The sequence below is a fragment of the Xyrauchen texanus genome, chromosome 8 (assembly GCF_025860055.1).
Source record: "Xyrauchen texanus isolate HMW12.3.18 chromosome 8, RBS_HiC_50CHRs, whole genome shotgun sequence".
NCBI lineage: Eukaryota > Metazoa > Chordata > Actinopteri > Cypriniformes > Catostomidae > Xyrauchen > Xyrauchen texanus.
The window spans coordinates 12,819,636-12,845,695 of record NC_068283.1 but is presented as its reverse complement, the minus strand read 5'-3'; the positions used below and the strand labels follow the sequence as shown (position 1 = coordinate 12,845,695).

At 39.9% G+C, this 26,060-nt stretch overlaps 3 protein-coding genes across 3 annotated transcripts in view; 2 read left to right on the top strand and 1 right to left on the bottom strand.

Moving 5' to 3' along the window:
* Positions 1 to 3,949, top strand: part of LOC127647535 (neurogenic locus notch homolog protein 2-like) — a 47,563-nt gene extending 43,614 nt beyond the window's left edge. The window contains exon 33 of the mRNA XM_052131814.1: positions 121 to 3,949. Within this exon, the coding sequence (XP_051987774.1) occupies positions 121 to 1,596 (1,476 nt within the window). The 3' untranslated portion in view covers positions 1,597 to 3,949. The remainder of the gene's footprint in view (positions 1 to 120) is intronic.
* Positions 1,673 to 8,391, bottom strand: zmp:0000001048 (retinol dehydrogenase 8). The gene is given in 8 exon segments (XM_052131803.1): positions 1,673 to 1,744; positions 4,747 to 4,884; positions 4,964 to 5,147; positions 6,036 to 6,112; positions 6,115 to 6,134; positions 6,219 to 6,421; positions 6,612 to 6,768; positions 8,292 to 8,391. Coding segments are annotated over 8 exon segments (948 nt in total). The 5' UTR covers positions 8,389 to 8,391.
* A 904-nt stretch (positions 8,392 to 9,295) lies between these two features.
* LOC127647904 (shiftless antiviral inhibitor of ribosomal frameshifting protein homolog) lies at positions 9,296 to 18,940 on the top strand. Its single transcript, XM_052132427.1, has 10 exons — positions 9,296 to 9,429; positions 9,687 to 9,828; positions 9,967 to 10,013; positions 11,269 to 11,307; positions 11,415 to 11,468; positions 11,567 to 11,602; positions 11,861 to 12,016; positions 12,936 to 13,039; positions 13,171 to 13,328; positions 15,673 to 18,940. The coding sequence occupies exons 1-10, from the start codon at positions 9,403 to 9,405 to the stop codon at positions 15,882 to 15,884; spliced, it is 975 nt and encodes a 324-aa protein (XP_051988387.1). The 5' UTR covers positions 9,296 to 9,402; the 3' UTR covers positions 15,885 to 18,940.
* Positions 18,941 to 26,060: the final 7,120 nt, after the last annotated feature.

Below are 26,060 nucleotides of genomic sequence, written 5' to 3'. Positions count from 1 at the left end.
TATTTGAATTGCACACATCAGAATAAATCTTGTGCTACTGTGAATTGCACTGGTCAATGACACAATTTTTTAAATCTCCTGCCATGTTGTTAATTTTTACATTTTCTTTTATATATTCAGGAGGAGACTCCACTGTTCTTGGCTGCAAGGGAAGGTAGTTGCGAGGCTGTGAAAATTTTGTTGGCTCATTTTGCAAACCGAGAGATTACGGATCACATGGACAGACTCCCCAGAGATATTGCGCAGGACCGTATGCACCATGATATAGTGCAGCTGCTGGATGAATATAACACTGTGAGAAGCCCACAGGGCCACGGAGGGGCTGGTCACCATCTTTCTGGTACCCACACACTCTCACCACTCATGTGCCCTCCTAGTAACTTCCTGCAAGGGCTGAAGAGCACCCCACAGGGCAAGAAGAACCGTCGCCCAGGGGCTAAAGGCATCGGCGGGCAGCACATGTCCGGCATGAAAGATTCTGCCAAAAGCCGCAACAAACGGCTGACACTAGACATGCAGAGTGCTCTGCTGGAGAGCTCTGTCACGCTGTCTCCTGTAGACTCGCTGGATTCGCCACGTGGCGGCACTAGCAATGCCGGCTATGTCACCAATCCAACCTCTCCAGCTGCCATGCCCTCTTCTGGCATTTTCCACTCTTCTATGTCTGTCCCTAACACTCCCATGGTGCACAGCAGTATCATGGATGGTACCAGTCCTTTTGCTGTGTCCCTGGCTCAGCTGAGTGACCTGGGTGATGGCGGACTCTCCATGCATGGGCGGGTGGCCATGCAAGGAGGCAGCGTAAACCAGGGACCTCACAACTATGTGCTGAATGCAGGCCAGATGAGCCTCAACATGGGCATGGTAAGTCCGGTGAGCGTGCCGTTTGACTGGCACAACCGCATGGCAGCGTCTTCTCAGTGCAGTCAGCCTATGATCAGTATGGTGCATCCAGTTAGCAGCCAAGCAGGAATGCTCCCTCAGACGCCTACCATGCAACAAGCCAGCATGCTCATGCACCAGCAGCAGGTGTTTCGTAACACCCAGCAGCCCATACTCCAGCCAACACCTGTCTCCAACACGCCCTCCATTAGCCCGGTCAAACTGCCCACCATTGCAGAGCAGCAGCAGTCGCAGCAGCAGCTTCACAGCCACATGCTCACCAACCTAAACCTCACCCGCATGGGCTCCTCCACTCCCCCAACTCCGCAGCAGGCACAGCCGCCTCCAGCCTTCTTTCAGACTCCACAGGCCTCAGCAGCCCCTCAGGCCTCACAAACCCAAGCTGTCCCATCTCAGGCACCACTAGCACAGGCAAGCAGCAGCACCGCAGGCCCAGAGGACTACCCAACACCACCCTCCCAGCACAGCTACAGCTCCGCCATGGATGCCACACCCAAGCATTATCTGCATGTGCCCAGCGAACACCCTTACCTGACCCCTTCCCCAGAGTCTCCGGAGCCCTGGTCAAGCCCCTCCCCACAGTGTGTGTCCGATTGGTCTGACTCCACCCCTAGCCCAGCAGTCACGGCACCCGCCCAAACCCAGATATCCCACGTGCAGGAGTCGAATGGGAAGATGCAGGTGTTTGCTTGAACAGCTCATCCTACCCGAAACATTTGGGAGAGTAGAGGAGAAGACTCGCTCTAGGGCTTATTTTTTTACTTATCCGTCAGCCCATTTCCAAGATTTTAATTGGATTAGGATTGACGGTTGGTTCGTCAAGAAGACCGTCTGCTGGAGTCTGCAGTAAGAAAATTAAAGGGAAATTTGTGTTGTCTAAAAAGGAAAGACAATTGAATGAAGTAAGACATTCTGTCACATATGAACTTGTTTTTTAATTATAAAGAAAAAGTATATGAAGAAGAAAACCACGTCTTTCATTTCAAAGACTTGGGGACGCTCTTGAAACTAACAAACTTTTAAAAAATTAGATTGAGAGAAAAGTCAAATGTTGAAGGAAATTCCTTTCTTTTTATTTATTGTCCTACGTGTTTTTTCATACTGCCTTGAGGGTGTTTTCACCCACTTTCTGTCGCTGTTTTCTTTTAGTGGCCTCACTTTGCTCAATCTGTTATGTGGGAGGCCTGAGGTCTCCTCAGGCTCCTAAGATTGCTCAGCTCGCCTGTTCCGCCCACGGTTCCATCAGCCACAATAAATGCAGTCAGAATCTATGAATTTGATAGATTGGAACAAAATGAGATGGAAGTCTCTCGAATTTTAGTGATATTATTTATTTAGGCTGGCCTTCTGTAAAAAGATTGGCACATGAAAACATATATATAAACCAATTGGCACAAGTGAAATTTAAAGTGATGGTTTTTGTAAAAGTATTTGTGTGAATGTAGCACTTCAGTGGGAAAAGCTTGACAGAGAAAGAGATAGTAAGAAAACCCTGAAATCCTAGTTTCAGCATTCATAGCGCCTCTACATGCGCCTCTCATAAATGGCCAGTGGTTGGAATGTTTTCAGTGTTTTGTTGTTGTATCAGTGGGAATGATTTTACTAAGCATATAGTCCCTTCAGTGACCTCACCGACCCGAGCTGGCTAACGTGCCACACCTCCAGTCTCAGAATCCCCTCAGCAAAGGGCATTTGCCAAAGGGTAAATCTGCCAGTCACTGCCTTATAGTCTTGCCTTGTGTAAATGTGTTTTATTTTTCTTTAAGATTCTTTTTATAACCACATTTTTGGAGCCACAGCTCTCTGTGGAACATTGATGTATTAAGCTGTGTTAATAGACTGTGGCTCGGCACCACTATTCATGTGACAGACATTTCCTCTCCGCAAACATTCCTGATTGTTGCGCTTGTGGAGCTGCTGACTGCTGCGGAACTGATCTCACTACGTTCCTGATCTCACTACGTTCCTGATCTTTCACAAACACTTCATTTCAATTCTGAACAGCTGTGGCTGAAAGTCTTCTTCCAGGTCCTTATTTAGCCAAGGTAGTCTGGTTGATATCCGATGTCATTTGATCCCTCAGGTCCAGCATTTCCATATAGTCTAATCATATTCCAGCTCTTTGGGTTGGGGTAGTGAGCATATGTCCTCGGCTCTGTTTTGTGTATTGGGTACAAGGCTAACGGGGTTGCTAATGGTCTGCTAGTGCTCTGTCACTCCTCAGGGAGGTGTTATATAGCATGCAGTGTTCTCTGCATCTTTAGCAGTTCCCACCCCATCAGCCTAGACGATGACATCTGTCGTGTCTGCTCGGAAAGTACGAGAGAGGGAAACACTACTGTGTAGTGATGCCCCAGGCTTTCTGGAACGCCAATATGTTCATGTCTTAAATTTTCCCAAATGTAAGACCTGCATTTAAGCAGATCATAGGTTACATAGGTTCAAGTTTGTTTTGCTATTTTCAAGAGGAACAAGCCCATTTCACAAGATTGTGGCACACAAAAAGTGCCATATATTTCTCTTTTTAAGGTATGTTTAAGATGTACTTGATCTATTGTTAATTTGTGCTATGTAATGTTCATTCACCATATTTCACGGGAGGGTTCACATTCTGGACCTCTTCCTTATTTCACATGAGTACTAAGCTTAGCTAACACACCATAAGTATTCCTTTTATTCATAACCTTTCACTTCCCATGATACAGTGCTTCAGATATTTTTTGGAAATTCCAGTTCCATTCTGTAAATATGTTTTGCCTTTTTTAGGTCTACTTGTTTATGAGATGTCTTATTTTCTAAAAATGATTATGTACTAAAAAGAACTGAAAGTAAATGTACTTTTCTATTAGCATTATTAAGGTGAGAATGTGACTGTGTATTTGGTCTTGCATTACTAGAACAGCCATAGATATTTTCTATCTTTATTATTAATTTCTTTTACTTGTTTAAAAGTAGTTTAAATTCATTGTATATAAACAGTTTTTTTTTTTTTTTCACAGTTTCTTTCTACAAAGTTGTAAAATATGTTACTTCTAATAAAAGCATTAGGAACTACATTCTACTAATGTCTTATTCTTTATCTCACTTCCTCACATCAAAATGAGATATATTATCCAATAGAGTATTGAAGAGACAATTATTTAGAAGATTCCTTTTTAGAGGAAGAGTTTTCCGTGTTCAGTAGGGCAGAGTAAAAGATTTTAATCTAGTTGTTTCAACTCAACAGACAACAAAACCACCGCAAGAAGATACGCACATTTGTGTAATTGAACACTTGATTCCATATTCTTACTAAGATATAGTGCTTGTGACAACAAGCCCCGGTCTCCCAGTTCTTTTCAATTCTCTCCAAAACATTTTATCTTGTTTGCACACATACTACATTTGTGATGGTGGTGGTGCTTTCCATTTCTCATTGCATAGCTCAAAACTGATGACGGCCCTTAATTGGAATTTTATTTAGTATTAGTATTGACATAGACTACAAACCCTATATATAAATTTATGGGGGTTACGTAGACATTATGGGTGCAAAAGGCAAAAAAGAAATTTGTCTTGAGAAGAGAAACGTGTTTGAAATTCCAAGCCTGTAGCTCAATCCGTTTCATTGTTTCTAAACAATCAGAAAACATGGCACAAATATACCCCATAATTGAGATTAATCTAAAATGTTAGCCCATTGTGACAAGGTTACATCTGTTAAAAGAAAATTATTGGTTCAATACAAGTTAAGCTCGTTGGACAGCATTTGTGGTATAATATTGATTACCACAAAAATACATTTCAACTTGTCCCTCCTTTTCTTTAAAAAAGCAAAAACTGAGTTTCCAGTGAGGCACTTACAATGAAGTGAATGGTGCCAATCCAAATGGGTAGTCACCCTGTAGGGTCAGCTTGCTTCATGGCAGTCAGAGGCATGTACAACTGATTGGTCAGATGATGAAATGGAGGGTTCTTCGACACGATCATCTGGAGAGTTTGCTGTAAGATATGTGAGACAATTTCATGTCATTTGGTTACACGATCAACCAACAGAAAAGCAGAGCATCTATAATCTCACCTCTGCCACCTCCTCAGGTGTATGCCCAATTGAAGTGAAGACTTTGTGAGAATTTGGCAGGTAGATCTGACACAAGATCTGCGCTGTCTCCTCATCGGTCTCTGATAGGTCCATGTTCTCTGCTTCCTCATACACTTTCCTCTTAAACTCAGTTATAACTGATCCTGGATCCACTAACGTCATCCTATGGGTGTATAAGCACATACACAGCTACTACATTTAAAGCTGACGTGTGTGATTTAGTTGTCTTATCCCTTCTTAATATGCACAGATCCCCCAAAAGTGTAAACATTGAGTGCGTTTACATTCATGTTCTTAAACCGATTATGCTTAATTATTACAGGACTCTGTCTGGAATACTCAATTCTGATTGGTCAGTGGCGCCATCTAGCGGTCTGATATTTCTCAGTAACAACCGCACATCCACGTATCAGACCGCTCATCATGATGGTGAGCAAATGATGATAGAATTGTTTTATTTTTGGGTGAACTACCTTTTAAGTCTACACAAATCGACACTGGTAGATTTTTGCCCATTACCCAAATTTTGCATTGCATGTAAACAACTTAACAGGCATTCTTATTCTAATCCAATGTACTTACGTGTTTTGTGCATGCCTCTTCATGGAAAAAGCAGAGAATAATACAATTATTTCAAATGTCATGCAATCACGGTGTTCTTACTTTGGCCAATTTTTTAAATAAGCTGATTTTTGAGAGTTATCAATGTATTGGTGTGACTCCGTGGAGCTTTGAAAATATTGCTCTGTTTGTCTGATCCCGACAAGACCAACCAAGCAATACTTCTGTGAATTTAGAGCTGGACTATTTGGCTTTTCAACCAATGACAGATAGGGTGATTGTTCAGGAAACCTGTTTAAAACAATCATTATTCATAAACTGTGATTTGGTTGCAGGTATGAGCCAGAGGTTCACGTCACCATATGACTGTGTGTTTTATTGCTTTTATACAGTTTTCATACTAGTATTGCAAAGTATGCAAATTACAACTCTTTACAGCTAGCACTTTTTATCAGTTGTGGTTGGGTAATTTGTCATGCTGTGAACTCACTTGACATTGAGCTTCATAGCTTGCAGAGCCAGACTCTCACAAAATCCCTCAACTGCAAATTTAGAGGCAGCATATTCTGTACATCATTGAAAAGCATACCTGATTTTCTTTTAATATTTATTAAAGAGTGAATTTTTGCAGCAGAATAGTACTGATTATAGTAGATGAGGCAAATAGTGTTACCCTGGAAGCCTAAAACACTGCTCATCACCGCAATGTGTCCATTCTAACGCCGCTTCATTTCAGGCAGCACTTCTTTCACCAGTCTCACCAGACTGAAACAATTTGTGTTAAAGAGTTCCTGCATTGCACTGACACTCTGGCACTCCAAAGGCCCAATCCTACCCATACCTGCATTGTTTATGAGGAAAACAGTGAGGAAGAGCCTAAATCAAACAGGGCATTGATCAGATCACTTGCATCATCTAAATACAAAATATGAAGTATAATAATCCACTCGCTGAACACTGAACTATTGTCTACTGGTGACATTGCTATTAAACTTTTGTTGGCCACTATACGAATTATTGAAAGAAGGAAATATTTTTGTAAAGGAAACCCTCAAATTCACCTAACACATCCACTCGTTGGCCTGGCAAGCTGTTCACACACTCTCTGATGGAGTCATCATAGGTGGCGTCCAGCTGTCGGATCTCCAGGGATGTATTCAGCGTCTCGCCGGCTGCTCTCTCCAGAGCTTCTCTCCTCTCCAGATTCCTCATTGTGGCCACAACTGACAGAATCAATGGTAACACTTTATGGTAACACTTCACAAATTGATTGCAAATATTAAAATAATTAACTGAGTTCAACTGAAATAACAATGAATAACGGCATATAACCGATTAATCGGCTGAATGTAAATAATATCTATATATTTTTTCTTTGCTTACTAAGACGGGCACAGACATTGTAGCTACAGAGTCCAAAATAAATAAAACCCAGATGCAGTTTATTGTGCAATAATGTATTTTATTTGACAGCCTATATACTTACTAGATGAAGGGTTTTGTGTGTGCGTGCGCGTGCGTTCTTGAAAAATGCAAATGTTGCATAGTAAGGATGTCTTCAAAAATAATGACATCAATAGATTTCCTTTATCAATTGATGTAATAAAAAGTCCAGCAAACATAAAAAAAAGATAAATTAATATTTGGTGTGGCCACCTTTGCCTTTAAAACAGCACCAATTCTCCTAGGTACACCTGGACAGTTTTTCTTGGTTGTTGGCAGATAGGATGTACCAAGCTTCTTGGGGAACTTGCCGCAGTTCTTGTATCTATTCAGCTGTTTCAATTGCTTCTGTCTCTTTGTGTAATCTCAGACAGACTCAATGATGTTGAGATCTGGGATCTGTGGGGGCCACACATCTGATGTAGGACTCCTAGCTCTTCTTCTATTCAGTTCTACAGTATTTGCAAAGTGAATGTTGACATCTAAATTAACATTTCCTACTGATACACTAAAACGCACAATATATTAAATTACCGTTTTAAGACAAATATTTTTGTGAAAAATAAAGTGCGACTAAGACTTTTGCGCAGTACTGTGTGTATGACCTTTAATTTTCTGTCATTCCCAACTATGAAGTTGGAGACACGATGCATGTGCCGACAAGCACGTTTTCATATAGTCACATTTTTCTTTGGATGAACTCGCTTCAATTTTCAACACTTAATTTATCTGATCAAATTGACAAAATAGTAATATAAGAAACAGAACACGATAAAAAGTATGTAGGAAACAGAATTGCCCGGATGAGCATTCAGTTACAGCTCATATTAACTCTATAATATGGCAACATCTAGTGGCAATATTATGTTACTTCCGACCAAGTCAAGTCAATTTTATTTGTATAGCGCCTTTCACAACACACATCGTTTCAAAGCAGCTTTACAGAATATCAGCATTAACAGACGATAAGAACTGTAATGTCTATAAAGTCGATTAATCATCATTGTGTAATTTAGATAAAATACGAATTTTAATAGTGTTTATAAATAATTAAATGATAATTGTATTAATAACCCCAAAGTAAAAGGACTTACTACAGCAGTGCTTTCAGCTTAAAAGCTCTCAATTTATTAGCCTATGTTATATTTTACTATATATTATTATATTATATTAAACTGGGTAATGATGCTCTCTATAACATCTGACATAATTAAATTCTAAAAGGCTATTTACATTGTAAACATTCATTAATATTTGGCCCATAACCTTTTTTTTTTTCCTTCTTTCTTTTTTTTTTTTTTACCATGGAAGCGTCTTAATTCGTCTTTGGCAAGACTGACAGCCACCGCCAAACCAATTGCAGAGGAGCATCTTGTCACCAAAACTCTTTGAGTCCCCATAGATTTCAGTTAATGTTGATTTACTTTCTGAAATCACAATAACAATAATACACATTAGGAAGCCTACATACACCATTACTGAGGGCAATTACTGAGTTGGTTAAAACCCAAAACACGTCTAACCATGTTAAGGCCACCCATTTTTCAGTGTCCACAGTATAATTAATTTCAATATATGTGTGTGTGTGTGTGTGTGTGTGTGTGTGTGTGTGTGTGTGTGTGTGTGTGTGTGTGTAAGCAGCTTTTCATAATAATTAGCCTGTACCACTTACAAGTACTGTAACTAGCCAACTTACTTATTTAGAATTACAATGTAATTAGATTGTAACATTATCACCAATATAAAGTGTGGGGTTTTTATTCTCCTTACAAGGAGAACGTTTAAACACAATAATACATGTACTCAGTATGTCGAAGGGATTCCAGGCTGCGAATCTTAATCTGATTGCCTTAATATAGCAGGGCGCGCGCTGCGTGATGAAAGATGAAAACAGAGGCAAATACAGGCGCTGAACAGTTCTGGGACATTTACACCAGAAAACATTTAAATGCACCAACAGAATGCATCTAAATCGACCATTCTGCAACATGTACAGACATGAGTGCTGTTGACAGACCGGCTCATAGATAAAGTCTGTGTCACGTGCGCTGCACTGAACTCAGTGTCCGAAATGTGTTTAGTGAACCCTGGGATTTGAAGTCAGTTACATAATGATGCGATCCTTTCATCTATTATTATTATTATTATTATTATTATTATTATTATTATTGGTCTGTTTGTTTTTATTCAGCAATCTGCTCTTCTGAACTGTATCTTTTCTTGACATTGAAGAGTCCTCTTACTGTTCCTTACCGTGTACCATGGCGACCTCTAGTGGTAACGTTCTGATATTTCGGCCCAAACTGAAAGTGAACCTGAACAGACTGACCGCGCTGAGGAAAACGGTGTCACACTAAAATCGGTCCAGCACATTTGTTTTTTCATACCAGATACTTAATCAACCAACCTGAAAGATGAATCGAACGAGGGAAGAAGTTGAGGTATATTATGTTTTATTCGGCTACACAAACAATAATCTGATATTTTATTAGGGATAAAATAATGTAGGCTACAATGGCAATGAAGTAGAACAATCTTTCTTATGCATGTTGGTATAAAAAACGTTGTTTTTCATGAAGAAGGACCTTTTTATTAATTAATATATGCAATAAAATCATGAGCCATATTTAATAACATATCACACTGAACAAAGAATAAAAATGAATGTAAATCGTTTTTACTACTATGATTTATTTAGTTGGAAAAGAGTGTCAGGCGACTGAGAGAGATGTTTCATGGCCGTATTGAGATTGACAAAGCTGTGATCCTCATGCAACGCTACGGGAACAACTATCCAATGGTGGCGACGTATGTCGTACTAATGGCAGATGATGACAGGGGTAAAGTGCAAACCTCTCACAAACAACTGTCTTTGAGTGTGAAAGTGTACAAAGCTGATGTGGACTCTTTCTCTATGAATATGTGTGTAGGCTGTTGTGTGTTTTATTATACCCTTTTAATGTATTTCTTGTATTTAGAACTGGATGATGATGAAAAGACAGCGCTGAATGACCCTGTAGTAAAGGTATGGTGCAGGTGTAAGGGTGGAGTAGGGATGGGCGGATCGATACTAAAGTGGTATCAAGAATATAGATCCTCACATAAAAATATCGATTCTTAAGTTGTTGTTTTTTAACATGAATATTAATGCATCTCATAAGCATCGAAGAGGAAAAAAATAATTATATGAGCGAATTGTTGCACAGGCACCGGAACTATTTTTTCTTCCGCTCATCGTGACGCGCAGAAAAGCTAAAACACTCTTTCAGTCAGTCCGCGCTTACTCACTCATTCAAAGAGGGAGCAGTGCTTTCCTGAGGTAATCACAGAAAAACAGCATCTGAGGTTATTCACACCAATTAATGACAAACCTAGACATGACGTATTCTAATGGGCTTGTGTGACCATTTTTACTGGTTTGTTTAAATTCAGAGGTGTTAAAACATTGATAATGATCTTTAATCCTCGTTAATAAATGATACCCTTATGAAAACTACCCATGGATTTACTGTAGTAATATTGTATTAACCATGACTAGTAACCACGGCTGTAGTGACCTTGTTTGTTTTTTTGTTTTTTTTTTGGCAGTAACCAAGGTTTTGATGCAGTTGACCATGGTTTTACTACACCATTACTATAGTATCCATGGTAACTTATTTTTATTAATAATAGTAACCATATATTAATATCTATGGTAAATTCTGGTGCTTTATATGTGGCTTATACAAACACATTTTAAAAAGAATAACAAAGCAGCCTAATCATTTCTGTTTAGGCCAATAAATATATAAAAAATGTAAGTAAAGAAGTTTATTAGAGGTATCGGTATTTGTATCAATATCGGCGATACTGGCCTAAAAGTACTTGGTATCAGATCGAAAAGAAAATAAGTGGTATCGCCCATCCCTAGGGTAGAGAAAAAGAGGTGAACGAGCTTGTCGGCATAGCATGGGCAGATCTAAATGTGTGTGTGTGGGGGGTTCCTACCTACCTACCATCTGACTGACTGGCCCACCCCACCTAACTAACTAACTAACTAACTAACTTACTTACTTACTTACTTACAACTAACTATCTATCAGAGAGTTTCAATTTGTTTTACATTTTTGTTCACTACATAATTCCATTTGTGTTATTTCATAGTTTTGATGACTTTACTATTATTCTAAACGGTGGAAAATAGTCATAATCAAGAGTGATGAGTTGTGTCCAAATAGCTGGATGGTACTGTAGTGTATATAATACTGTTACCAATTAATACTTTCTATACTTTCATATAGAATGTGGTTATGAAACTCAAAGCTGATGAAAGACAACAGGTAACATCCAAATCTTATTTTGGAAAAGATGAAATAACCAGTTATTGCTGTCTACCTGGTTTTTAAATGTAGAATTAGATTAAGGTATAATCATCACAAATGTATAGGAAGAATCGCCACCCAAGCCATCTGGATCCAGTGGTGCCCGTCCTTCAGCACAAGTAAGGAGTTTCCTAGTTTGTCCATGTGGATTTACAGGTCAACCAAAACATCTAGTTACAATGTAGTCTTACACAGAATCTCTCTTCTTCTACCTCAGGCCAAAAAAAATCCAAATGATGACAAGGATATAGCGGTTAGTCGCTTTGCATTCTCTGCATATATTCCTTATACACCAAAAAAACAGTTAAAGGTGATGTGTGTAATTTTTTCAATGTCAGATTACTTTTTCCAGTCTCAGATTACTATAATATGCAAACACAACTATAAGGAAGCTATTCGTATCTGTAGGTTGTTTACTCTGAGGTTTGTTTAAGTATCCTATCCAGCCCTACTGAAGAGCTTAAGGTTTATTGTAAGCACTGTGGACTAACAAGCATTGACATGCCTGCAGGAGCTCGGGGCTTGTCTACGAGTTCTAGAGCTAACGGAGGCGAACAAACGAATGTTTGACCAGGCGCAGGAAAACCAGATCCCTGCTGTCATACATCAGTTTGCCTGCGAGTCTTGTGATAGGGACTGGTGGAGACATGTGCCACAGAGGAAAAGGGTAAGACTTCTAACCACACCTGTGCTGCCCACATAGACTTACAGTGAAATCGACAACAGTAGGTTGACTTTTCTTTAGCTAAAATCGGTCTGTGCTTACTGAAATGAGAAACACTGACCCCAGTGGCCACAGTGGGAACACCTGTTTTACAATGCATGCTGAAGCAGGACAGAAGCTAGGCATATTTTTTCCGCCATTTATGTTAACAAATAAAATAATACAAAATTAAAAATGTCAAAAACAGAATGTAATTATTTAGCTTAAGCAGACATATTGTTTTATTATTTAAAACTACAGTATACTACAAGTCGTAGCGTCAAACAAACAAAATAAATCTACCCTATTATATACAATTAAATAGATAGCAGGTCTAAAGGGTTAACAGCAATATGCATACACAGCCGTGTTCTAACAGTTGAGACAGCACGTGTGGTCTGTAAATTTAGAACTTTCCTCAGTCTTGTGTTGAAAATATAATTTTGAGACCAAAACCGAGCAAAAGAGCAGCATTGTTTGTTCCTGTGGCTGTCAAATTCAACAGTGGCACAATAGCGCCCTCAACTACAAAAAATATTAATCATAGCCTCAATGATCTGCTTCAAATACAACACTATGAGAACGAGCATACGAGGTGAAAAGAGTCAGTGTCCACGGTCCACAGACATATTTTTGTTTGCTGTATACACAGAGCATGTATACTCACAGAGACTGGCGAGATATCTCAGGACACTTATTTCATTAATATATTTAAGGGAGTAGGAACATTTTTTGCATACTTTTCCAAGATAAAATCGCTTACAGTACTTTTAAGTCTGGTCCCCAGGCACAGTTCTGTCATTGTTTTAATATTAATCTGTATGCAGTTATCAAGGAGCATGTGCAATAACCAGCTATGTATGAGAACTTTGGTTTGTTGTAGGTGTCACGCTGTCACAGATGTAAAAAAAAGTATGACCCTGTACCAGCTGACAAAATGTGGGGTTTCGCCGAGTTTCACTGTCCAAACTGCTCTCGCTCCTTCATGTAAGACATTCATTTTATGTAAAATATAGCAAATAGTGTGTTTTTCAGCTTATAAATGTTTTGTAGACATGGTAATGCTTTTTTGTTTGATAATGATTTGGAACTTTGTATAAACTAGTTTTTTTTGCTAGGGGTTTTGGTCGGATGGATGGATGCTCCCCTTGTTACGGCTGTCGCTCAGCCATATTCCCAACAAGAATTGTGCCACCAAGGAAGAACAGGACGATGCCTGGACAGAGAAGAAAAAATCAGCACAGCTGCTTAGCTGAAGATTGTTTTAATAGAATGGGTAATATGATGCTGTTTGTCACAATGACCACTAGAGGTCTTGCACACCCTTGTGCATTCTGTTTATTTCCATTCAGGTTGTTTGTTAGTCATCATGAAATCAAAACTGGCACTGTATAGTATGGTGGTTGCAAATCCAATTACAAAATAACAATTCAGAAAAACAACAATAAATAATAAAACACAACACCAAATCCAGAAACAAAACAAGTTAGAAAACACAACAGCAATTCAGAAAACACAACGTCTAGACAGAAAACACAACAGCAATTCAGAAGAAACAGACAGGGTAGGTATCATACCATCTCACCTGATTGGCTGTGTGAATGAGACCTAGTCCTTTCTTCAGGATTGGTTCACTGATTATATCAAAATCAGTGCCAAAAGATCACCGACTGTAAAACTTCCTCTCTCGGGAATAAAGGAACAATGTTCAACTATGGTCATGTGGTTCATCTAGTGCGTAAGGGACTGTCTTAAAGTCCACAAATTGCACTAAAACATCGGTGGTGTCCAGGCATTCATTCAACTTGTATGTTCTAACTTAAAAAACACTGTTGTTTAAAAAAAAAAAAAAAAAAAAATGACAACGTTTCTGGTTGCTGCCAATTGATTGAGTGTATATATAATTATATGGATACAGTAGTCAATTATTTCAGAAAAAACATCACTAAAATTCATCAAGATGTAACTTTTACATTACATAGTTTGTAGCAGGCTACCAGTGGTGTGAATGACTAACTCACATTGTTTTGTTGTTGTTTTTGTATTTTTAATAATTGAACACTGTACATACAATACTGTACAGTACATAATTCCACATCCTGGGAAAATCTCAACTAAAATAAATCAGCATATCTAAGAGCAGTCTTCTACAACCTTTACAATGTGAAAATAATACCTTTGTAAAATTTCAGCAATTTGTTTTCTAAAATAATTGAACACTGTACTGATAATTGGACATGCTGACTTCAAATGTAGAAAGTGAGCCATCATGCCGGCATTCTACTGCTACCTTTAGAATGTGAAAATGCTTTTTTAATAACAGTGTTTGTTATGTTCATATATGCAAGTCAGTTGAATAAATGCTTGGACACTGGCGTTTTAACACAGTTTGTGGAATCTTTTGACGGTCCCTTACACACCGTAGATGAACATCGTACCATAGCTCGCTGTTTTTGTTCTCTGTGATATAAAGTGTCCCATTACTGTTTTATTGAGTGTCAAACCACTCACAATTTTAAGGAATTCAAGTGGGCAGAGAACCAGTCCTGAGGAAAGTACTTCTCCACACAGCCAATCAGGTGAGAAGCTATGGTACCTACGCTTTCCATTTCGACTGAACGCCTGTTGTGTTTTCATGTCTGCCGTTGTGTTTTATTATTTATTGTTTTGTTTTGTACTTCACGGCCACCGTTGTATAGACCATTTCAAGGAATATTCGTTGGGTTAAGGAAGTGACGTCTTGCTCCTTGAACATTTCCTGCTAGTTGTCACACTCATTTAAAGCAACAGCGGGAGGCACTTCATTCATAGTAACTTTAACACTATTAACATTACTAACATTAACACGACTGTCATAAAATGTCATTATTAAAATGGGACTATGTTGTTCAGTGGCTGGTTGCTCCCTTAATGCTGGAAATAACGGAAATTAAAGTTTTTAGATCTCAGAAAAAGCTACCGCAAATGGTGGCATGAACTGCTGCATTGAAGCGTAACGACTGGATTCGTGCAGTACTAACAACTGTAGCAAACGTCTTATCTGGTAGCTGAACGCAATTTATGTATTGCCAACTAATTGTACGTTTGAGGTAGAGCTCTAAAAGTGACTATAGATCGCTCCCAAACGATTGAAGCTGCACAAGTCATTTCCTATTACATTTAATCATTTAGCAGAAGCTTTTATACAAAACGACTTGCAAAATAGGAACACAAAAAATCCTTTATCCGCGGGTCATGAAGACAGCTTCATTGAACGGCTTCATTGATTGTAATAGGAGCGTTCTAATTTCTTTGTAGTCTTTTACATTCTTGAAATGGTCTATACTTTCTTTTTAAGTTATTGGTTTTATTGTGCATGATTCATCAGTGTCATGTTATTTCCACACAAAAAAAAAATATATATATATAAATATTCTTAATATTTCATCAATCTTTATATGTAATATTTCATGAAATCTCCCTCTGAAATTACTTTTCTGTTTGACTAATGTCATCTGGCTGTGTGGGTTGTCGGGGTAGGGTTGTAGGGCTGTTTCATGTTGCCTTTAGATCCTAAGCATTTACATTTTACAAGGAAGTTAATGACTATAATCACTCACATTGCTTGTTGTCTTACATAGAGCCCCATGTGCCTGGTACCGAATGCGTCCACCCACGTAGCAGACAGAAGAACAGGAAGCCACGGGTGGTGTACCCTAGCCCTGCTCATATAAGCAGTGGATCCACTGTAAACACTTGCCTAAGTCAGGGTAGTCTGCTGGAGAGCCTCAATGAGCTCATCTTGGATGACATTAAAGAGGAGTCTGATGAAGAGTCAGACAGCAGCAGCTGAGGCACTACAGGAAATTATTGCAACAGGGTTTCCCCCTCTTGAATGGCACGGTGTTGCTTCGAGTGACAACGGCTCTTATGACATAATTCCAAATTATGTACTCAAAGTAACAAATGCATGTTTGAATATTTAAATACATAATGCACTACAAGCTGCATAAATTCTGCAGCAAGCAAATCATTTTAGTTTTTAACCAATCTGGATTGGAATTAATCTTTTTTACCATCTTCCCCTGCACTTTTGGGGAAATAAACATCATATTTCCATTTTGTTTAACTGTAGTAGAAAACATTTTGTTGCCGGCTGCATAAAATTACAACTTTCAAACTAAACAGATGCCGCCGGTGAACAAGTGCATTGATAATCAAATGCACAATTAGCACTTTGTATCACAGATCAATGGAAAGGAGGAGGCGAGAACCGGCTTGGCAATATAAATAATATTTGAATGATAAACTTCAACAAAAGACAAAAACACACACATGACGGACATGCCCGTAAATGATCTCTCTCACCCGCACCATCCTCTGCAGTTGGCCTTTATCCCTCTTGGAGGTTTAATTAGCCTGATAAGGGACCGGGTGTATATAATCTCGATCCGGCCCTGCCCTGTCACATTCCTCCCTCGTTCTCTCAGGCCGGGAGGCTCCCGGCATGACGAACATCCCCCCCCCCCTTTCCCTGGGGGAGGGTGTGCCTTCCGCCCCATCTGCCGGCAGGTCATCCCCATCTACCTGGATGAGGGAGGGGACAAGGGGAGGGAAACAGAAACACTGTAAAATTTAAAAGATAGGGAAAAGGCCAACGGAGAGAGATGAAGAAAAAACGTACTCGCCGGTTCTCTGATACACCGTCGCATGTTCCTCGATCACTTCTCCACCCTCTCAGGCGGACGACAGCCGCTCCTCCCCGGGCGGACCAGAGTCAGACCCATGACCCCTGGTGGACAGAACGCCCCTCGGCGTCCCGGCGACTCATGGGGACACTCCTCCGCCCCTGGCAGTGGGCCTACCACTCCAGGCGGTCGGGGAGTCACTTCCCTCCTCCCCGCGCGGACGGCGGTCTTCTTTCGACCCCTCCGCGTTTCTGGGGGATGGCAGGGCTCTCCTCCGCCCCTGGCAGCGGCTCCATCGCTCCAGGCGGTCGGGGAGTCCAGTCCCCACTCGCCTTGCGGACGGCGGCTGTTCACCGCGTCCGAGCGGTTGGGCTACTCCATCCCCCGGTGGATGGGAGCGGCGCACCCCGGGGTGGACGGCAGTGTCGAGGACTCCACGACGAGCATCCCTCCTCCTTCCCAGATTTCGGCACCAGTGTAACGCAGTTTAATGGAAAGGAGGAGGCAAGAACCGGCTTGGCAATATAAATAATATTTGAATGATAAACTTCAACAAAAGACAAAAACACACACATGACAGACATGCCCATAAATGATCTCTCTCACCCGCACCATCCTCTGCAATCGGCCTTTATCCCTCTTGGAGGCTTGATTAGCCTGATTAGGGACCATGTGTGTATAATCACGACCTAATTTTTTTTTTATCTTGATTCCTCTAGCCCACCATTCTGTTTGTTGGTAAATGTTTTTTGCACCAAATCATTACAAAATATTACTAAAGATGGGAGCTGCTTTTGTTTGCCTTCTTAAATGAATTGTAGACCACACTTTAGAACCAACATAAAATTACACAGTACAACACACCAAAGAACATAGCTTGTTTAACTCTCACATGCCAAACTGTGATTCTTTGTTTTATGAACTCTTTTTCTAGGTTTACATTTCTTTAAAATCCTGTTTGTTCGGGATAACACAGCTAACAAAAGGCAGCCGCTTAAAAGGAAATGCACCCACTCCTGATGAATAACAGATTTGGTGTTATGTCAGCTTTACGTAAAAAAAGTACAAGAGTTGGTGTACTCCGTTTCTGTTTGAACAATTCCTTCAAACAGAAAATCTGTTCATTTATTGGAGGAAGATTTCAGGGAAACATGTATGGATAAATTATAGCCAAAGACAATACCAAAAAAAAGCTTATAATGTTAGATTATGTCAGAATAAAATGTAATGTAGAAATAGAGTGAGCTTTGATGAGCAGATCTGTTGGCTCGTCCAGTTTTGCCTTTGTTGTCATATCTTTGTGGGTCTGTACATTATTATAAATAACCAACAATAATTAACCAATGTTATTCAATAAAACAGATGTGAGTGGAATGAACTCTTTTAAACTATAACAGCCTAGAGGATTTGTAGGCACAAAGCTACAGCCAACAGATGTAAAACCATGAACAAAAGGATATCAGATTGCACCAAGAACAAACAAGAGACAAAGATTTGTGCTCCTAACACCTAAACCATTGCATGCACTCTGAATTAAATATGGAGAACTCTTTCCTTATTATGGTCCTAAATTCAGTCATGAAACTCTACATGGTGCAAGCTGATAGGTTCTCTGATCTTTTAATTGCCTCAGCTGGTTTCACTGCAGTGCACAATGAGAGTTGTCTATCTGAAACCCTCCTCCTCCCCAGCACCATTTGTCTAGATTTACTTCAAGGGGATTGTGAAGATGTCTAATTGTGCAGCAGGCAGCAACATGTCTTCAATGCTCAGAGCAAGTCTGTTTGTTTTAGTTGTAGCAAGCCATTATACTTGCTCTGCATGACTGAATTCTAATAAACATAATAATGAACTAATAACTCAAATTAAAAGTCTAGTTCTGAGTGTTAAAGAGGATTTTACTTCCAACTATGATCGCAAAAAAGTAAATTTAGCCTACTTAAACACCTGGATATCTGTAAAGACTGGACAGTTTTGTGATCAGTCTGTGGTCAAGGGTTATGTTGGTTTATTTTGCATCAGTGCTCTCATACTTCCACTGACAGTAACAAGATTTTATCAGTATCGAGACATTACATTTACATTCATTCAATTAGCAGATGCTTTTACCCAAAGCGACTTACAATGAGGAATACAGCAAATTTGATTAATCCTAAGGATGCAATAATATGAGAAGTGCTGCAATACTAAGTTTCAAATTGCTCAGAGAAGTGCACTTAGAGAAGGAAGTGAGAGACAGTTAGTAAAGTAGTAGGATTGGGTCAAGTGCGTCTTTAGATTACATACAGATATAGTTTGGACTATTTAGTCCAGAGGTCATTATGTTTCCATCAAAATATGGGATTGCATAACCTATGATAGAAACTAAACATATTTAGGTATAATGTAACTGGTTGCATTTGGCAGTAAAATAATCAAATTAAAAAGTGCTTTCAACCACAAAACAAAGAAAAATATGAAATACTGTCCCTAGTGGAAGATTAAACAAAACTCTTACTTAATATGCTTATATGACTGGAGCGTTGGTTGGCGGTTCTTTTAGGGAGGGAATAGATTTCAAAACATATGTATAAAAAAAAGAGACTGCCTGTTCACATGCACATGCTTACTCTGAGAACTGCATGAATTCAAATCATTCTACATATCGGTAACCTCTACTCTCAGATTTGGTGACCCTGCTGTTTTTCTATACTTCATTATATACCATATGAATAAATCTATTAGGGGATAACACTGAAGATATTAGAAATCACCTGAATTAATTTGGTGATATTAGACACACTTAGTTGAAATTAAAGAGGGGTAACAGATTTCGGTAACCTGTAATATCAATATAATTTTATATTCCACTGTCAGAACTGGTGTACCTGCTTTTTGAAGACCAATGTGGATATATCATCAGAGTAAGAGTGGTGAATAGATGTAAGACGAATAACAAAGACTATAACACAACTATTACAAATAACTGTATTTCGTGCACAAATAAACAATAAAAAAACTGTATAATACAATTAAGAACACCACAATTTTTTCTGATTAACAATTTATTATTGATTTACATATTGAAGACAGAAAAAGAAAACATATAAATACAGAATCAACAATTAACCCCCTCTATTATCCCTCCTCCCAATCCCCAACCCCACCCTGGCCCCCATCAACATCCCAGTGGTCATACATCATTATAGACACAATAAATAAATAATAAAAAAATATCTAATAATAAAATCACACATCCAGAAACAGCAAATATCCGCCCCATTAACCCACAAACAAGATCAATTTCCCCAGTCTTCTAAATGACCCTTCTTCAAAGGCTGCCACCCTCCCCATCTCCGAGCAACACTCCAAAAATTAGGGAGCTAATCATGATAATCATGGCAATCATGATACTGGTTTGGACCCAACTCTTTATGTGTCTATTCTCTACATCAATGACCACCCCATCACCCAAAATATAGAGTCTGGGGCAAAATGTTGTCATTTGTCAGCGCGCGGTGATGCTCACTGAGCACAAGCACCAGAAGCGTTCTCACGTGAAAACTTACTGGACAGCGGCCTGTAGTCACAGATTGAGATAGGTCATCGATTTCGGCATGCAGGATCGTCATTTCCATGGGAACATTGATTGTTCCCAGGGGAACACTGATCATGCCACTGATTAGCGTGCCGAGCAACACCTGTTCTTCTCTAATTCACTCCCTTCTTAAGCCTGTCGTGTTCTTAGTATCTTTGCTAGATTGCTGTTTGATGTTGAGTACTAACCTCACACTCTTTGTCTAGTTGGTCCTGTCTCGTGTATCTGTTGGTTGCCTGTGTGTCAGGTGTGTGGTTGCTTTCCAATATTGCTGCATGTCAGCTGGTCTTTCACGGATGGCACCTTGTCTCTGCCCGCATTTCGGGAGAAAGATCGCACATCTCAGACGGGTGTTGTTCTGTACCTCAATAAGCTTCAATGGTGGATTCTACGAATCTCGAGCTGGCATCTGGACGCATTTCCCCTCCAGCCCTATATTCAGGTGAGGCTGAATCCTGCAGCACATTCCATTCACAATGTTCCCTGTTCTTCATGTTACAGCCCTCCACTTTCACGTTGGATATGATGAAGTTGGCCTGTGTAATTATGCTCTTCATCGGAAGGGCTGGCGAATGGGGCACTGCCATGTGGGACAACAGACATCCCTGCTGCACTGCTTATCATACCACGGAGCACCGTTGAGTTCTTATCTGTAGGAGAGGGGTTAGTGGCGAGCGCTACACCTTTGGACAAAATCCCTGGACTTCGGACACTTCTCCCAGCCCAGCTGCAGTATGGATCTACCTGTCACATGGTTTCTGCCTTGGTTGATTCCAGAGCTGAAGGGAACTTTATGGATTTGGAATTGGCTTCTAAGTGGTGACTTCCTATGGTCCATTTGGATAAACGCATCACCGCCCACACCATAAGTGGCACACCGCTGTCCATCAATCCACAAAGCTGGTCACCTTCATCTCTGGCAATCACATGGAGCTGTTGTCCTTCTACCTGATCCAATCTCCTTCAGGACCGGTAATGTTGGGGCATCCTTGGTTGGTAACACACAACTCACACATAGACTGGTCAACCAACACTCTTCTTGCTTGGAGTCCTTTTTGTTTGTCCCACTGTCTTAACACTGCTGTTTCCCCTCTCCTGTCTTGTGTTTTGCAGAACTGACAGAATTTTGAATTGAATTGCTTCCTGGCACCTCGCCGCCTTGGGGATGGCTGTATTTCCTCTCGGCTCTCCCAGAGGAAGGTCATCAACAGGCATCCAGTCTCATTCACCCTTTCTCGTCACCAGCAGGGGCGGGGTTCTTCTTCTTGGAGAAGAAAGATGGCTCGCTTAGACCCTGTAAAGATTATTGGGGGCTGAATGACATCACGGTGAAGAATCGCTATCCTTTGCCATTGATGTACTTGTTGAATATTCTTTGAACTCTTGCAGGTAGCGTCCATCTTTACAAAGTCGGACTTGCGCAAAGCTTATCACCTTTTCTGGATTAGGAAGGGTTATGAGTGGAAGATGGCTTTTAACACCCATAGGGGGCAATTTGAATACTTTGTTATACCTTTCGGATTGGTCAACGCCCCCGCCGTCTTCCAGGGGCTTGTGAATGATATGCTTAGAGACATGGTCGATTGTTTTGTGTTTGTCTGACTTGATGATATTCTGATCTCCATGAATATCCAGGACCATGTGCAGCACGTTAGGCAGGTGTTTCAGCGACTGGTAAAGAATCGGGTGTTCCTCAAGGCAGAGAAGTGCGCTTTTCATGCACAGTCGGTTCTGTTCCTGGGGTTCATCGTTCCGTCCGAGGGAGTGCGCATGGACCCGGCAAACCCCAGATTCTCGCAAGGCATTACAGAGGTTTCTGTGATTTTCTCATTTTTAACGGAGATGTATAAGGAACTTCAGTCAGCTCGCAGCACATCTGACGGACCTCACCTCCACACACACTGACTTTTGTTGGTCCCCGTGAGCTGAGGTTGTGTTTTCTAAATTAAAGGAGTGGTTTTCTACTGCACCCATCTTCGTTACTCCCGAACCTGCAAGTCATTTCATGGTGGAGGTGGATGCGTTTGAGGTTGGTGTTGGAGCGGTTCTGTAGCAGCGCTCTCCCTCGGAAGGAAAGATGCATCCATGTGCCTTTTTTTCACACTGCTTAACACCAGCTGAATGGAATTATGACATCGGCAACCGAGAAATATTAGCTGTTTGGTTTACCTTATTGTTAGAGGGTTCAGGGGGTACCTTTTGTGGCCTGGACAGAGTAGATTTGTAGTGCCAAATACTTCAACTCTAGACAGGCTTGCTGTGCACTTTTTTTCACACGATGAAAACATCAAGCCCAACTCAAGCTATCTCTGTTTTGCAATCGAGACCTCCACCGCCCCACCAGATACCATTCTACCTGCCACTTGCATGGTGGGCATGGTATCCTGGGAGGTGGAGGCTAGAGTCCGAAACACCGCGCCCCCCGCAACATGCCCAGCGGGTCAGTTATTTGTTCTGCGATCTGCCTGGACGCACGTCCTACATTGGGGTCGCTCATCCAACATCACTTGTCATCCAGGGGCGACTCACACCTAGACGCTCATTAGACAGCGTTTCTGGGGGTCATCACTAGTGCAGGACATACATCGATTTGTGGACGCTTGCCCCATTTGTGTGACTAATTAGTCCTGTGATCCACCAGCCGGGCTCCTCCAGCCGCTGCCTGTCCCTTCGAGACCCTTGTCGCACATAGCATGTATTTCGCAACTGGTCACCCCCCCCCCCTCCCTCCCATGGCAACACAGTCGTTTTGACTGTAGTGAACTGGTTCTCGAAGGTTCTCTCATTTTATTCCCCTCCCCAAATTACCTTCAGTGAGGGAGACACCGGTAGCAGTCATTAACCACGTCTTCCACATTCATGGCTTCCCGGTCATGATGAGCTGGAAAAGGCTCTGCACTGTGTGACCTCCCGTAATCCATCTTCATTGCGCGATCATTTATTCTGGGTTGAGTATTCTGGGTATGAAATTCTGAGATATGAAGGTGTAATTAAGACTAATAAAGTTAAAATTTAAATTGTTGTTTGTCAAAATTATGATTTGAAGTAACAATTATGAGAAATAGTCACAAATATGAGAAATAAAGTTGCATTTGCAAGACATAAACTCACAATTGATTGCAAGAAAGTTCCAATTGCAATATTTAGTTGCAATTCCAAGGGGAAAAAAGGTTGCATTTGTGTTATATAAAGTTGCAATTACCAGAAAGACGCAATTGCAAGATGTAAACTCACAAAAGCAGGAAAGAAAGGTGCAATACAGTCACAAATGCAAAAAATAAAGTTGCAATTGCAAGATATAAAGTTGCAATAAGGAGAAACACAGTTATAATTGCAAGATATAAACTTACAATTGCGAGAAATAGTCACAATTGCAAAATATGAAGTCACAATTATGAGAAATAAAGTCACAATTGTAAAATAAAGTTGCAATTGTAAAAATAAAGTTGCAATTGCAAGATATAATGTCACAATTATGAGAAAGTCACAATTACAAGGAATAAAGTCACATGTGAAAGTTGAAAGGGATATGAAGTCGCAAGTACAAGAAATAAAGTTGCAGTTACTATATGAAGTCGCAATTGTGATATAAAGTCACAATTATATGAAATAAAGTTGCAATTATGAGAGATAAACTCACAATTTTGAGAAATATAGTCCCATTTACAAGACCCCTCGCAATTACAAGATAAACAGTCCCATGTGTGAGTCCCGTGTGTGAGATATGCCAAAATTCAGAGAAATACATTTGCAATTGCGAGAAATAAAGTATACATAACATATGTTATCAAGGAACCATAGATTTGTAAGATACACATAAATCTATAAAAACTCTATAAATCTATGATTTTTATGCACTGCTGCCACATGATTGGCAGATTAGATAATCACATGGATGATTGTTGGTGCCAGATGGGCTGGTTTGAGTATTACTGTAACTGCTGATCTACTGGGATTTTCACACACAACAGTCTCTAGAGTTTACTCTGAATGGTGCCAAAAGCAAAAAACATCCAGTGAGCAGCAGTTCTGTGAATGGAAATGCCTTGCTGATGAGAGAGGCCAACAGTGAATGGCCAGACTGGTTTGAACTGACAAAGTCTACAGTAACTCAGATAACCGCTCTGTACAATTGTGGTGAGAAGAATATAATCTCAGAATGCTTTTCTGACATGCGGATTGGCACTGTCTTGGCGGCACGAGGGGGACTTACACCATATTAGGCAGGTGGTTTTAATGTTGTGGCTGATCAGTTTTTATATATATATATATATATATATATATATATATATATATATATATATATATATATACACACACACACACTGGCCACCAATAGTTTGGAATAATGTACAGATTTTGCTTTTATGGAAAGAAATTGATACTTTTATTCACCAAAGTGGCATTCAACTGATCACAATGTATATTCAGGACATTAATAGCATGAAAAATTACTATTACAATTTGAAAAAAAAAACTACTTCAAAGACTTCTCATTTAAAAGAATCTCCATGTGCATCAATGACAGTTTTGCAGATCCTTGTTATTCTAGCTGTCAGTTTGTCCAGATACTCAGGTGACATTTCACCCCACACTTCCTGTAGCACTTGCCATAGATGTGACTGTCTTGTCGGGCACTTCACACACACCTTACAGTCTAGCTGATCCCACAAAAGCTCAATGTGTTAAGATCCATAACACTCTATTCCTTCATTATCTGTTGTCCAATGTCTGTTTCTTTGCTCACTCTCACCTTTTCTTTTTGTTTTTCTGTTTCAAAAGTGGCTTTTTCTTTGCAAAGACCTGCACCCCTGAGTCTTCTCTTTACTGTTGTACATGAAACTGGTGTTGAGCGGGTAGAATTCAATGAAGCTGTCAGCTGAGGACATGTGAGGCGTCTATTTCTCAAACTAGAGACTCTGATGTATTTATCCTCTTGATTATTTGTACATCTGAACTTCCACATCTCTTTCTGTCCTTGTTAGAGCCAGATGTTCTTTGTCTTTGAAGACTGTAGTGTTTTCCTTTGTATGAAATCTTCAGTTTTTTGGCAATTTAAAGCATTGTGTAGCCTTCATTCCTCAAAACAATGATTGAATGACAAGTTTCTAGAAAAAGCTGTTTCTTTTTTGCCATTTTTCACCTAATATTGACCTTAAGTTTATTGCACACTGTGGCAACTCAAAAACAAACACAAAGACAATGTTAAGCTTCATTTGACTAAACAAATGTGTTTGATATAATGGCAAGTGATTTTTTTTTAGTACCAAATTAGCAATTTATCATGATTACTCAAGGATAAGGTGTTGGAGTGATGGCTGCTGGAAATGGGGCCTGTCTAAATAAGATTAAAAAAAAATTTCAAATAGTGATTGTGTTGTTTTTTTTTTTACATCAGTAAAGTCCTGACTATACTTTGTGATCAGTTGAATGCCACTTTGGTGAATTAAAGTACCAATTTCTTTTCGAAATGTAAAATTTGTACATTATTCCAAACTTTTGTCCGCCAGTGTACATATACGGAATATAAATACATAAGAAAAGTTACCAAATAGGTGAGTAAATCTGAACAGTATATAATGCACTTTTTTTTTCCAACAAGCATCATTCAGTGGATCCATGAGCAGATGGGGGAAAAGAGGAAAATTAATAATAATAAATACATTTAATTAATTAATAAACTTCATTAGATTATAGCTTTAACTTAACTGTGTAGACATTTACTCTTTCATTTTCTAAAAAAAAAAAAATTCTTTCAAAAAGT